The following is a 15,938-nucleotide window of genomic DNA, read 5'->3' as shown; positions in this document are numbered from 1 at the left end:
AGGCCACACCCCAATGGGCAGGTAACTTAAGGGCTACAGCACCTCCTCTTTTTGTTTAAATAAGAGAGTTCTAAGCCTAATACAAAATTATATACAATAAGAACAAATATATTCAATAATTATCCTATACTAATGAGTTTAAGTCTTATATAATTAATAATTTGGCCAAGTCATAGAGGAAAGTAACTACAACTCTCCTGTCTTCAACCCCATCAAAGATTCGAGAAGGGAAATAACATTACTTGAGTAAGCAGGAAGTGCAATCAAGCAACTTCTAAAATTCTAAAATTGACAGAGACATCTCACTACCTATACAGTCACCCAATGTTCTTTTGTATCATTGGGGCATTCATCTTCAGCCTACAGGCCCAAAATATCCAGCAGACTTTTCCATGAAGCAGAAAATTTCAAAGACAGTTCTGCCTATATTAGCAGTTTGTCAGTCACTTTCTTCTGTATCATGCAGAATGCCTTGCAGACTCTTTCATGAAGCTGGAACCCCTAAGGATCATCTCACCTTTAGATAAGTTCAGCAATCATTTCTCTGCAGGTCTTGCATGTCCAGTTAAGCAGTCCAGGCAAGAACAGTTTCTTGCCCAAATGACTAACCAACTCCACAAGGAGCCTCTTCAATGCCCATCTTCCTCTTGAACTAGTTTGGTGCTGCAGATGTGTCTCACTGTCATGAAAAGTCCAAAGTTCTTAAATGGTGTAGGAGGGTCTTCTGTCTATGTGTTACTTTCATTGGTTAAATAAAGAAGCTACCTTGGCCTTTTGATAGGCCAGCCGTTAGGTGGGTGGAGTAGACAGAACAGGATGCTGGAAGAAAGAAGCAGAGTCAGGCAGATGCCATGGTTCTCTGGCCCAAGATGGACGTAGGTTAGACTCTTGCCAGTAAACCACAGTCTCATGGTACTACACAGATTATTAAAAATGGGTTAATCAAGACGTGAGAGTTAGCCAATAAGAGGCTAGAATTAATGGACCAGGCAGTGGTTAAATTAATACAATAATCCATGTAAATATTTTGAGTAAACTAGCCGGGAGCCAGGTGGCGGGAAGTGGTCCGCAGCTCCTTTTTACTACAGATTGGCTGCCCAGCATGGTTATCTAATGCCATATAAAACCTGAGAGGACTTTAAAAGAAATTCTAGACACAAATATATAGAGAGTTTAACACAGATTTTTGCTGTTTGTGTGTGGGGTGCCACAGAGGGAATTCCTGACTCAGCAGCCTTACAAAAAAAAAAGCTGTGCCATTTTAAAGTGTGGCTTTCTAGGCCCTGCCACCTGTGCAATCTGTGGCTATGGAGCATTTGTGGGCCCAGACGTTTGTGCACTCACTCGGGGTTGGGAACAAAGTAGCTGAGACCATGCCCATGGCTTAGCTCTTCCTGCCTGAGTAGGCAGTGGAATCAGGTCTATTAGAAAGTGGTGGTTTTGAAATATCAGTTTCTGGGCTGTGCTGTCAGCACGACCTCTGGCTCCTGTGGGAGACAGAGCTTTTGAATGGGGTTTTGTGAGTAAAATGCTACAGCTTGTTTGATGGCAATGTGGACTTGTGTGCCTGGAACTGTGCGTGGCTCAGGGCCACCAAATTGCTCTGAGACAGGAGCAGCTCCGGCTTTGTTCCACCATGCTGAACTGTGTTGATCTTAGGCAGGAACTGTCATAATTATCATAATAACAGTGCAGTTAAGGTTTAGACTGGGCAGGAAACAGGTGGTACCATATTACTCCTATGTGCTGCAAGCTAAAGTGTTTTAGAAGCACTCAGCATTTTAAGAAGTGCTCCTGAACAGTAAAAAATTACAAACAATGCAATAGGATAGATTCAGACATAAAAGACCTCTAAAACAGGTCATAGTGTTAGACATACATAGGCTTGGAGGAGAGAAGAAAAAGAATATAGAGAATAAAGTTAATGCCTTAAAAAAGGGTATAGTCTTTAAAGAGACAGAGTACAGAAAGTTATAGGTTAAAAGAAATAAAAATAAGCCATGTAAAAATGGAAAATTTAGAGAGAGTTTGGATTCTGTAGATTGTATTTTCTTTGAATTTTTTAATTGTAAAGGAGCTAAATACAGAGAGACATTTCATTGTGTAGGCTGCTAAGATGATCCAACATGTATGTTCTAAAGGTATCATGACTTCCAAATTTGGGTCTAAGGATATAATACTTTGGAAAAGAGGGTCTTCTTTTGTTTTCACAGAGTATGAGACCCCGTGGATTGCTTCTATCCCAATATGGTATGATAGACCATGCTCTCCTGAAAGGTTGCTGTGAATATCTTCAAAAAATTATTTTGCTCAACTGCTGACTGAGAGGACCCTAGCAAACAGGATATACCAGGAAAGACCTGATTAACAGTGCCCCCATACAGCATGAGGCAGTTTGGAGAGAAATAACTATGTCCATATTCCCAAATATTGTTTATAAATGTTCTTTTACATTTAAAGGGGGATATGATATAGATATGAATAATTTGCATTGGTATGGATTTTAAGGACAATTTTGTTATATGTATATGTATTTCTGATCTTGATTAAGGTATTGTGATTGTGTAGTTCATTTTAAAAATGTAATGTATAATTAGAAAATATAGGTTGTTAATGGATAATCATCAATAATAGTCAAGCTTGTAGTCATGTTAGTTAGATTTTCTAGATATATAGAGATATATTTCAGTTAAATAGGCATTCTTCATATCTTTCAAAGATTACAGAATATAGCATTTAATGTTTTAATAACAGGGTTTTCATGACAATAGGACATGTCTGCTCCTGGCAGCACCAGCTACTTCAAAAGGAAGAGGGGCATCAAAGAGGCTCCTTATGGAGTTTGATAGCCATTTGGGCAAGAAACTGCTCTTGCCTGGACTGTTGCATAAACTGGACATAAAGAACCCACAGAGAGAAGACTGTTAAATTTGCCAAAAGGTGAGATGATCCTTTGGGGTTCCTGTTTCATAAAAGAATTTGCGAGACATTCTGTAGGACACAGAAAAAAGTGACTGAACTGTCTTTGAATTTTCCTGCTTCATGGAAATGTCTGCTGGATACTATGGGCCTAAAGGCCAAAGATGGATGCCCCAACAGTACAAAAAAATTTGGGGTGACAGTCCAGGCAGCGAGATGTCTCTGTCATTTCTAGAGTTTTGGATGTTGCTTATTTCTTGTTTACTTAGATAATTTTATATCCTTCTGGAGTCTTTGATGAAGTTGAAGAATAGATAGATGGTTATAGTTTTCATTGTTATAATAAAAGGTAAAATAGGTATAAATATTGTAACTGTAATTCTTGCTTTATAACTGTTATATGTAATTTTACTATGTTAAAGTTAAAGCCTTTCTTTTTTGTTTAAACAGAAAAAGGGAAAATAGTGTAGGAGGGTCTTCTGTCTATGTGTTACTTTCATTGGTTAAATAAAGAAGCTGCCTTGGCCTTTTAATAGGCAAGCCCTTAGGTGGGTGGAATAGACAGAACAGGATGCTGGGAGAAAGAAGCAGTCAGGCAGATGCCATGATTCTCCAGCCCCAGATGGACATAGGTTAGAATCTTGCTGGTAAGCCACAGTCTCATGGTGCTACACAGATTATTAAAAATGAGTTAATCAAGATGTGAGAGTTAGCCAATAAGAGGCTAGAACTAATGGACAGACAGTGTTTAAATGAATACAGTAATCTGTGTAATTATTTCGGATAAACTAGCCAGGAGCTTGGCAGTGGGAAGCAGCCCGTCACTTCTCATTACTACACTTAAACATTTTAAATACCATAATCTGAAGGTCTCTGAAAGATTTGAATAGCCTATCTAACTGAAATATATCTCTAAACATCTAGAAAATCTAACATGACTACAAGCTTGACTATTATAGATGATTATCTAGTAACCTGTATTTTTAATTATACATTTTTCAATGAACTACATAATCATAATACCTTAATCAAGAGCAGAAATATGCATACAACAAAATTGACCTTAAATTTGTAAGCAAAATCCATAGAATACAAATTATTCATCTCTATGGCATATTTAGAGACAATATTTAGAGACAATATTTGGGAATATTGGTGTAGTTTTTTCTCTCCAAACTTTTTCCTGCTGTTTATTGAGCAAAGTAATTTTTAGGCTATTTTAGGGGTGTTCACAGTGACCTTTCAGGGGGTCTTGGTCCATCAAACCATATTTGTCTGGAAGCAATCCACAGGTTCTCATCTTACAAAAGAAAAACCTCTTTTCCAAAGCAACATATCCTTGGACTCAATTTTGGATGTCATAATACTTTTAGAACATATATGCTAATTTAGCTTAACAGCCCATACAATGAAATGTCTCTCTGTACTTAGCTCCTTCACAGTCAAAAATTCAAAGAAAACGCAATAATATACATAATCCATACTCTCTGTGAAATTTCCATTTTTACAGGATGATTTTTCTTTATTCCTTTTAGTCTATGATTATCTGTACTCTAGCTCTTTACCCTTTTTCAAACCATTGGCTTTTTTTATAACTCTTTATACTCTTTTTCTTCTCTGTCCCAAGTTACATAAATTTATCCAACACTGTGACCCATTTGAGTTCTTTTATATCTGAATCTGTCCTTGATGTGTTATCTGTAATTCTCTACTGTCTTGAAGAGCTTTTAAAATGGTAAGCAGCTCGGTTGCAGCTGCTCTGGATGCCGGCTCCGCCTCTCTCCACTTTTAAAATGGTAAAAGCACCACCACTGCCAGCTCTGGGGCAGCCAGGCAGGAGCTGCGCTCAGCACTCCAACCCCAAGAGTGAGCTTGGAGCACATAAACCCTTTTTATCTGAGTAATAGCTAAATCTGCCATGCAGCACACTGCACAGCCTGGAAATATCTCTGTGTATGGCAGCAGGAATCCCCCATGTTCTCCTCCTTGGGCACACCTAGTAGACCTGATCCCACTGCCTGCCTGCCCAGGCAGGGAGCGCTGAGCCATGGTCATGGTCTCAGCTACTTTCCTCCTGACCCTAAGTGGGCACACAAACATCTGAGCCCACAAATACCATTCAAATGTTCCATAGCCAGAGTTTATGCTGGCAGCATGCCCAGGAAGCCACGTTTTAAAACCACACGGCTTTTTTTTTTAATGGCTGAATCAGGAAAACCTCTCTTAACAGAGCTGTGGCATGCCACCAGCTGGAAAAAATGTGGCTAAACTTTGATTTTTGTGTCTAGAATTCTTTTTTAAGCCCTCTCAGGTTTTACATGGATTTAGTCCACCATGTTGGCCCACCAATCTGTAGGAGAAAGGCTGCTTGTTCATCCCAGTCACTCAGAACCAAAATAAACACACAGAAACTGTATTAATTAAATCACTGCTTGGCTTATTAGCTCTACCTTCTTATTGGCTAACTCTTACATATTAGTTTAACTCATTTTTATTAATTTGTGGCTTACTGGGTAAAATTCCCAGCGTCTGTCTCTGGAGGCTCCATGGTAGCTCTCTGACACTGCTTCTTTCTCATAGCATTCAATTCTGTCTTCCCCACTTACCTAACTTCTACACTATCAACAGGCTAAGGCAGTTTCTTTATTCATTAACCAAGAAAAGCAAAAAGCAACACACAGAAGGACCTCCCATACCATCCCACCTTTAATATAATGTGGTGTTTGTCAAAGATATTGGTTAAGTGATTTTATCCATACTGATGAATTTCCTGCTAGATGGATGGCTAGATAGAGATGATAGATAGATAGACAATAGGTAGGTAGATGGATAGATGGATGGATAGATAGATAGATAGATAGATAGATAGATAGATAGATAGATAAATAGATAGATAAAAAAGGTTGGAGAATAAACCTCATGAAGGGACTTGCCCAGAAATAGAAAGCAAGAGTTCAAACTAAAAGCCTCCCAATATCAAATAAACTAAAAGCAAATAAAAGCTGCATGAACTTATATGTTGGTCCTGTGTAAGGCAGCATTAAATCTGCAATGAAGTTATTTTCTCTTTGAAAGATGAAACCATTAGGATGAGGCATAGCAAGAAGTCTTGGAGTTGCAAATCTTCTGAGCATTTGGAATGGCCTTTGGAAGTTTAATTATTTTACTCAAATCTCTACATCAATATCAAAGGTGTGATACCACAAAACTCTCTAAAGATATTCAGCTTTGTCTTCAGAGAGAACTCGGATGGGCAAGAAGAGGCAAGGCCAGTCTCACCTGTGGGAGATACCTCGTTAACATCCATGAGATGCCTGAAACAGCTAGTGTTCACCCTATATTAGCTGTAATTTTTATTGGTTATTTACTCTATGGTAAAATTTGACTTATAATTTACACCCAAAGAGAGATCAAAAACAAAATTTAAATTATAACAATGTACTTTTAAAAAGTTACATGAATATGAAATGATCCTGAAAAGAATAGAGCAATACCTATCATATTTGAATAAACATGACCTTCCCACAGATGACAAAAAGACAAGTGTCCCCAAAAGACTGCAGACCTTCCCAGGGGTGGCAGGGAGACAGGCACCATCAGAAGAATGAAATGCACCTGAGCCCTTCTACACAGATCATAAATAGAAGAAAAATATTGTGTTAAGTCATTCTTCCACAATGTGGGAGCAGACAGCCTTCTTTAGATACTTAAGTATTTGAATATGTCTGAGCTCTTCTATTAAAATCTGAGAAACCAAGAAATAAATTAAAATTAAAAGAAGAATAGGGAGGTGGGAACATAAAATGTCTGCTAAGGAATGTAGAATGAAAATCCAATAACTATAAAATTTCAGTTATAGAATACAGGTCAAGTACCTGTTGCAAAAGGAGCAGCGGGCTGCGTTCCCACTGGGATCCCGGCTCCCTGGCTAGTTTACACCCAAAATAATTACACGGAAACTGTATTCATTTAAACTCTGCCTGGCCCATTATATCTAGCCTCTTCTTGGCTAACTCTCACATCTTGACTAACCCATATCTAATAATCTGTATGCCACCATGAGGTTGTGGCTTATTAGCATGAATCTAGCCAGCGTCCATCTCAGGAAGGGGAATCATGGTGTCTACCTGACTCTGTTTCTTTCTCCCAGCATTCTGTTCTGTCTACTCTGCCTATCTAAGATGCTGTCCTATCAAAGGCCAAGGCAGTCTCTTTATTTGACCAATGAAAGCAACAATGAAAGACCCACCTACATCAAGTATCATACAATTTGACATTTAAAAAGATCAAAGTATTTATAAAAATGCTGAAGGAGCAGATATCTACATTTATTTCATCAGGGTTTCGGGGGCATATGGGCAACAGTTGAGGTGCAGATGTAAAAAGTCAGCAATTCCTGTCTACTGTGGCTTTTGATACAATTTTAGATATAAATATTTCCTGTAGTATAGAAGTACACAGTCAGCCCTCGTATCTGTGAACTCTACATCTACAAAATCAACCTGCCTCAGAAAACATGGTTTATAATAATGCCATTATTATTTTATTATCAGAAGCACATTTATCCTAGAGAAGGATAGGCACAAAGAACGGCCCTTGGGAATAAAGAGTACAGCTCTAAAGGCTATTGATCAATCCTGGACTTGAATACATGGGTTTAAGTTTGGGGGGAAAGAATAATCAGGGCAACTCCCAGATAAATAAATAAAACTGCAAACTTCATGTACATGCTTCCCAGTGCCAAGTACTGGCTCAATAATCCATACTCATCGCCCACTCCTGGCCTTAACTTTGGGAAGTAACACTATTAGGAGAGCCCATTAAGAGTCCTGAAGGTTGAGCAGGCAGCATTTTCCAAAGACATATCCACACATTTGCCAACGGAGTAGGGCGATGGAAAAACTATGCACCTGTGTAAACAATGACTTTCTTATCATTGACCCCTGAACTTCTTCTTTTACAATGTAGAGAATAAAAGCTCATGAGCTTTAAGAAACTCATCCCAGATCACAAATCTAAAAAGTAGCAGAGCTAGGACTCAAAGCCTGGGCAATTTGATACCAGTTTCTTAGTCAGCCACCTCCATTGTGCACACCAGAAGGTAGAGAAAAAGGAGAGGGTGGCAGAGGTGGACAGGAGGTAAAGCAAGTGGCTTGTCTAGTCTTGTCTTCCTGTCTAGTCTTGGGGATTCAACATGGATTCACACAAGGATATTCTAACAGATTAGCAGCAGAGTTGCTACTCCAAAAAATTACAGTTCCTATGCACAAATGTATACCACAGTTTTGACCATGACATGTATGTATAGTATGTTGAGGAATATTATTTTCAGTTGTGTGACTTTTGTTTATGTTACATTTGCTTAACTCTGTGCTACTGTGCCTGTCTAAAACACCAGACAGTCCTAATGAAGAGATGAACGGCCGGCCAATAACAAGTCAAGAGCAAGGATAGGTGGGGCTGGCAGGCAGAGTTTATAAATAGAAGGAGACTCAGTGAACAAGGAGGAGGAAGAAAATAAGTAGAGGAGGATATGAGCCACCCAGCTACACACAGCAGGCCATCGAGAAAGAAGTAAAGAAAGAAGTTTTGTTAGAAGCAAAGAGAATTGAATATTGTTTTATAAAGATAGAGTAGAACATTTGATTGAGACATTTTTTCTAGGCAAAGAAAATTTGGCATTTGAGACTGAGAAGGAAAAGTGGATTCAAAATGTGATAAAGAAGAGGTAAAATTAGAATTTTCTAACCCAAGGTAACTGAGTATATTACCCAAACACTAAAAAATAAATAAATAAAAATATGAACAAAGAAAACCACTCAATTTTAGTCAGGCATTTTGGTGCATGTTTTTAATTTCAGCACTGGGAAGGAAAAGCAGCTATATCTCTCTGATTTCAGGGCCAGCCTGGTCTACAAAGCAAGTTCCAAGCCATCCAGAGGTACACAGTGAGACCTTGTCTTAAAAAAAAAAGAAAAAAAAAGAAAAGAAAAATTCCTATAGCTGAAATGTAACATTTCCTCCACTCACTGGAGTGCTCCCACAGCACCTCAGTGTGTGCCTGGGCCAGTGTGACAACACTAGCTTTTTACTCTCTGCATGCCCCCACATCTGCCAGCATGGGGAAATGTGGGTGCCACATGAATGCGCAGACCCTGCTTACAGTTTACGATCACGTGAGCTTGCTGATCTCACACAGATATCCATCTTGGCACTAGATGTGATTCAAGCATTGTGAAGCTTTCCGGAGACATCCAATTGATCAGGCACGAGTGCCGACAAGTTGAGAAATCACTCCAAGAACTCTTTTCTGCTCTAGAAACGGTTTCCAAGAACTTGGATGTGAAGGTAATGGAAAGAGGTGGGCTTTGTAGGTGACTACTTTGTAAGGTGACTACTTTGTAACCACTACGTTGTAACTACTGTGTACATTTCTACTAGCAATAAGTTGACAGAAAGCTCATCAAAAGATCTGGTCAGAAAAGATAACCCTTTACTTCCAGTGAATTTAATCTGAAGCTCATTCACATACATTATGAGTTCAATCAGCTGAACCAACAAATAAGTGCTCCCGTGTGTCAGGCAGGGCTTCCACTGTGAGGATGAACTGTTTCCATCATGACTGCATTTCCTTGCTTGCTGGCTGCCTTCAATACAGCAAAGGAGTTCCCATGCAAACTATTCTTTTTTTAAATAGTTCTTATTGAACCATATATTTTTCTCTGCTCCATTCCCTTTCTCCTCACTCCTCATTTACCCTCTCTAATGATCGCCATGCTCCAAATTTACTCAGAAGATTTTGTCTTTTTCTACTTCACATGTAGATTAGATCCATGTATGTCTCTCTTAGGGTCCTCTTTGTTGTTTAGGTTCTCTGGGATTGTGAATTGTAGGCTGGTTTTTCATTGTTTTATGTCTAAAAACCACTTATGAGTAAGTACATATTATATTTGTCTTTCCGAGCCTGGGTTACCTCTCTCAATCTGATGTTCTCTAGATTCATCCATTTGTCCACAAATTTCAAGATGTCATTTTTTTCTGCTGTATAATACTCCATTGTGTAAATGTATCACATTTTCCTTATCCATTCTTCAGTCTAGGGGCATTTAGGTTGTTTTCAGGTTCTGGCTATGACAAACAATGCTACTATGAAACATAGTTGAGCACATGTCCTTGTGGTATGATTGAGCATCCTTTGGGTATATACCCAAAAGTGATATTGCTGGGTCTTGAGGTAGGTTGTTTTCTAATTTTCTGAGAAATTCTTCTCTCTCCAAGACCTTTATCATTAAGAGATGTTGTATTTTGTTGAAGATTTTTTCAGTACCTAATGAGATAATCATGTGAGTTTTTTTTTTCAGTTTGGTTATATGTTGGGTTACATTGATAGATTTTCATATGTTGAAACATCCCAGTAACTCTGGGATGAAATCTACTTGTTATGGTGGATGATTTTTCTGATGTGTTCTTGGATTTGGTTTGCCAGTATTTTATCGAGTGCTTTTGCATCAATGTTCATGAGAGGGATTCTTAGTAATGTCTTTGCGTGGTTTGGATATCAGGGAAATTGTAGGCTTGTAAAAAGAGTTTGGCAATGTTCCTTCTTTTTCTATTGTGTGAAACAATTTGAACGGTATTGGTATTAGTTCCTTTTTGAAAATCTTGTAAAATTCTGTCCTGAAACCATCTGGTCCTGGGATTTTTTTTGTTGGGAAACTTTTGATGACCGTTTCTTTTTCTTTAGTAGTTCTATAGGTCTGTTTAATTTGCTTACCTGGTCTTGATTTAATTTTGGTAAGTGATATTTATTCAGAAAATTGTCCATTTCCTTTAAGTTTTCTATTTGTGTGGAGTACAGGTCTTTGAAGTGTGACCTGATGATTCTCTGGATTTCCTCCATGTCTGTTGTTATGTCCCCATTTTCATTCCTGATTTTGTCAATTTGGAATTTCTCTCTCTGCATTTTGATTAGTTTGGATAAAGGTTTGTCTATTTTGTTGATTTTTCTCAAAAAAAACCCAACTCTTTGTCTCATTAATTGATTCTTTGTATTGCCTCTTTTGCATCTATTTTGTTGATTTCAGTTCTCTAATCCTCCTGGGTGAGTTTGCTTCTTTTTGTTCTAGAGTTTTAAAATGTTCTGTTAACTCACTAGTGTGGGTTTTTTTTTTCCAGTTTCGTTATGAAGCCCTTTAGTGCTATGAACTTCCCTCTCAACACTGCTTTCATTTTGTCCTATAAATTTGGGTATGTTGTATGATCATTTTCATTAAATTTTAGGACATTTTAATTCCTTCTTTTATATCTTCCTTGGCCCATTGATGCTTCAGGTGAGCATTGTTTAATTTCCATGTTTTTGTGGGCTTTCTGGAATTAGTGTTGCTTTGAATTCTAATTTTAAAACATAGTGATCTGATAAAATACGTGGGGTTATTCCCTTTTTTTGGTATCTGTTGAGGTTTGTTTTATTACCTAGTATGTGGTCAATTTTTGAGAAGGTTCCATGAGGTGCTGAGAAGAAGGTCTATTCTTTTATGTTTGAATGGAATGTTCTACAGATGTCTGTTAAGTCCATTTGAGTCATAACATCTGATAGTTCCCTTATTTGTCTGTTAAATTTCTGTCTGGCAGACATGTCCAGTGGTAAAAGAGGGTTGTTGAGGTCTCCCACTGTTAGTGTGTGGGGTTTAAAGAGTGATTTAAGTTTTAGCAGGTTCTATAATGATATTTAAGATAATCATCAGTCTGACTACAGAGCAAGTCATGATTGAGCCCCCCCTTCTCTATTGTTTAGGATCTTAGGTGGGGTTATCCTTGTGAATTCCTGGGAATTTCTCTAGAGCCAGGTTTCTGCTAACCCTATAATGGCTCATTCATTTAAGATACCTCTTTCTTGCTCTCATCTCTGTCCTTCCTCCATCTTGACTAACCCATTCCCTCAAGTTCTCCTCAACCCTCCTCTTCCCTGTCTACTCTTTCCTCCTTTCTCCCCCAGGGGGCTATTTTTTGATCCAGCTTATTTGGTGTTCTGTAAGCTTCTTGTATCTTCATATGTATACCTTTCTTTAGGTTGGGAAAGTTTTCTTCTGTGATTTTGTTGATTATATTTTCTGTGCTTTAGAGTTGGACGTCTTCTATTCCTATTATTCTTAGGTTTGGTATTTTCATGGTGTCCCGTATTTCCCAGATATTTTGTGTTAAGCTTTTGTTAGATTTAATGTAAACGGTTACAGAGTGGGTTTTCTCACTGATACTTGTATTAGTCCAGACCCTTTGAGAAGTAAATACAAAGAAGGATTTAGCTGAGCAAGAGAGTCACTAAGGGGACATCTGTGAGGAATAGTGGAGAGAGCTGGATGAGACGGGGAATAGAAACAGGACTTCTGTGCAACAGCCAGGGAGGGAAGGATTGAGGAGAGACGCCATCAAGAGCGCCAGGGGGGGAAGGATTGAGGAGAGACGCCATGAAGAGCATTTCGTCAGTTCCTTGAGTGAAAACCACCTCCATGAGGAATGGCACCCAGAGACAGCTAGTACCAGGGTGACAGAAGGGAACCACACGCTGCTGTTTCTTAAGCCCAGCAGTCAAAGACTGGGGTCACATATGCCCCTGTAGTAGCTGTCAGAGGCATGGGAAACACTAAAAACCGTTTTTCTGCCAAGTGGCTGGACTTTGGTTTCTACATGTGTACTCTGCCCCACAAATTTCTGCTTAGCATACTACGTACATGTAGCCTCTGCTTTTATTGCATTTGGAACAGGCTGAAATTCTCTCTAGGGCCACGGTGCTCACTGTTTCTGAGAAGGAAAGAGCAATTGCAAGTTGCTTGCGAGTCATGGGATGGTACATCTATCAAGTAAAATTTGGTTTTTCACATCTTGTTGTAGTCTTTGTTTGCATTTTATTTATTTGACCAGGAAAGAACAAGTAATTGTTTTTTAAAAGCCATTATTAGGACTGGAGAAATGGCTCAGTGGTCAAGAGCACTTACTGATCTTTCAGAGGACTTGAGTTAAGGTCCCCACACAAAACTCATCCGTGTTGGCCAGGTTCACAACTACCTGTAACTCTCATTTTAGGGGGTTTCACATCCTCCTGTGGTTTCTTTATAGGGCACTAGCACACATGGCATGCACACACACAAACAAACATGCACACATATGCACACATACAAATAAAAAATAAAATAAAAATTTTAAATCACTAATATATCCTAAAAGCTAATGCTTATATGGATATCAGTAAGATTCAAAGTTCTTTCGTGTGGATTTTGCTCATTTTTCAAAAGTTTATTTGTCCAACTCTTACCTAGTGTGCTTTGAGCGAAGGTTTAACATAAATATTTCTTCACCTGCTCTCTTTTCCTCTTCTCTCGCCATGCACATATTAGTCTATTGTTTTATTTTTACTACTTATGCTTTTACCATATTTTAATTATTAATAACTCTTACCATGGCTGTCTGCTCACTTGGTGTTTATCCATGTGAATTCACTCATTATTCATTACCACCACTTTCTTTGCTAGGGGAACAACTGGCTGGAAGTTGCTGGTTCTCAGTTCTCATCTGTGATAGGAGCTGTGGTTTCATTCTCTGACATAGGGATTTGTTTAGGCTCAATTTTGTGCTATCATTGTGCATTTGTCTGTAATCCAGTTCTTGTACATAAAGAAATTTTCGCAAAGCTTCTGAAACTTCTTGTTTCCCATTTCATATGCCTTGAGTCATGTCACAAGTTATTTCTGTGGTCAACAAAGAACACTAACTGGAAATCATGAAGGTCAAATCTCATACCCACCATATGTGTTTCCCTTGAAGCCATGCAAACACTTATGCAGCAAGTATCTGAGCACTTACACATTGTCAATTAGGGATCTGAGCTCCGCTACTGGCCATTAGGCTGTGGATATAGTGGGGAAAGGATAGACTAGGAAGACAGAAATATAATCATAAAATTGACCTAATGTCAATAGTATGTTTTTGCTATATCATCAGATAGCCTGTTACCTAAAGATGTTACAACAAAAAGACAATGAAGTGGAATACTTCCCATTATTATTTGCAGGACAATAGTATAACTGGAATTGTGAGTAAGTTTTTATTTAAAACAGATTCTTCTCTCATACAATACAATCCAACCACAGTTTTCCCTCCCTCCACTCCTCCTAGTTCCCACTCCCACCTCTCCTCTGACACAGAACCATTCCCACTCCATTTTCTTCTTCAGAAAAGAGCAGGCCTCCAAGAGACAACAGCCAAAAGGACAAAAGATAAAAGACAAGGAAGAAGGCCTCACTTCTAGGCTGGACAAGGAAACTCAATAGGCGGAAAGAGTCCCAAGAGCAGGAAAAGGGGCCAGAGACACAACCACTCCCACTGTTAGGAGTCCCACAAACAATGCCAAGCTAACAACCATAACATATGCTCAGAAGGCTAGGTGCAGACTCTTTCAGGACCCTTGTTTGCTGCCTCACTCTCTGTGAGTCCATATGAGCCCTCCTTGCTGGTTCAGTGGGCCATATTCTCCTGGGGTCCTCCATCCCCTCTGGCTCCCACAGTCTTTCCTCCACCTTCCATGGGGTTCCCTGATCTTCAAGGGCAGGGACCTAGTGGAGACCTCCAAATTAGAGCCTCCATATAATGTCAAACTGTGGGTCTCTGTGCCTGCTCCCATCTGCTGCCAGAAGTACATCTGATGACAAATGGCCAAGGCACTGATCTGTGAGTATAGCAGAATATCATTAGAAATTATTTCTTTGACTAGCGGGGACAGTTGAGTTTTGTTCTGTTCTACCCTAGGTCTCTGGGCTATCCAGTCTCCTGGATCCTGGCCATCCAGGCAATGTAGGGGACATGGACTTCCTCTTGATGATGTGGACCTCGAGTTAGACCAAACATTGGTTGGTTACCCTCAGAAGTCCTGCACCACCATCGGCCCAGCATGCAAACAGGACAGGTTGAGGGTGGAAGGTTTTGTGGAAGTGTTGGTGTCAGGCCTCTCTTTCTGGAGCTTGCAGATTACCTTTACTATACACAGAGTAAAATGCAGACTAGAGGAAGATGTTTCATGCCCTCCACCAGCTCTACCTCTCTACTTTCAGAGAGCTGTGTGGAAATGGTCATCAACAATTGGACCCCATTGTCAGTTTTCAGACAGTGACCTTGCGTCCTAGCATAAGCCTGGGTTGTTTAGGGATCTCAAGATAACCCCTTCAGCTAACAATTCGACCAAATGTAACTTAGTCCCACCACTGGAAGCCTTGTCTGATTACAAATGATGGCCAGTTCACACTCCACATCTTCTTTTACCAGGAGTCCTCTCTAGGGTCACATTCATGGATTCCAGAAAGTTTACATTGTAATAGGTTTCTTCCCAAGTCCCCAAATGTCCCCTAATTCTAGCTGTCTCTCCCTACACTCTAACCCTCCATCCCTCCCCACCTGATCCCTCCTTCTCCCATCCCTACCCGCCAAGAATCTTCCCAGAGAGATCCATATCCCCCATACCTCTCCTCTTTATCTAACCTCTCTGGGTCTGGATTGTAGTTTGACTATCAGTTCCTTAACAGATAAAATGCACATATAAGTGAATACATACCATATTTGTCTTCCTAAGTCTGGGTTACCTCACTCAGGATGATTTCTTTTTCTAGTAGTATCCATTTGCCTGCAAATTTCATGATGTCATTTTTAACATCTGAGTAATACTTCCTTGTGTAAATGTACCATATTTTTTAAATCCATTCTTTAGTTAAATGGCACCTAGGTAGTTTCCAATTTCTGGTTATTATTAATAGAGTAGTGGTGAACATGGATGAGCAAGTGTACTTGTGGTAGGACAGAGTGTCCCTTGGGTATATACCCAAGAGTCGTATAGCTGGGTCTTGACATAGATCAGCTGCCAATTTTCTAAGAACTACCATACTGGTTTTCATAGTAGCTGTACAAGTTTGCACCAGGAATGGAAGATGTTTCCCGTTGCTTCACACCCTTGCCAGCATGAGTTGTTAATTTGTGTT

At 39.3% G+C, this 15,938-nt stretch overlaps 1 protein-coding gene across 2 annotated transcripts in view; it reads left to right on the top strand.

The window, feature by feature from the left end:
• The window catches only part of Fam81b (family with sequence similarity 81 member B), a 91,998-nt gene that overhangs the window by 48,725 nt on the left and 27,335 nt on the right, over positions 1 to 15,938 (top strand). For both annotated transcript variants that reach the window (XM_048424385.3, XM_048424394.3), the window contains exon 6: positions 9,138 to 9,267. In XM_048424385.3, coding sequence (XP_048280342.2) covers positions 9,138 to 9,267 — 130 coding nt within the window. The remainder of the gene's footprint in view (positions 1 to 9,137; positions 9,268 to 15,938) is intronic.

The sequence above is a fragment of the Myodes glareolus genome, chromosome 15 (assembly GCF_982192425.1).
Source record: "Myodes glareolus chromosome 15, mMyoGla1.1, whole genome shotgun sequence".
Taxonomy (NCBI): Eukaryota; Metazoa; Chordata; class Mammalia; order Rodentia; family Cricetidae; genus Myodes; species Myodes glareolus.
Note: the sequence above shows the minus strand (reverse complement) of the source record. Positions and strands in the feature narration are given on the sequence as shown.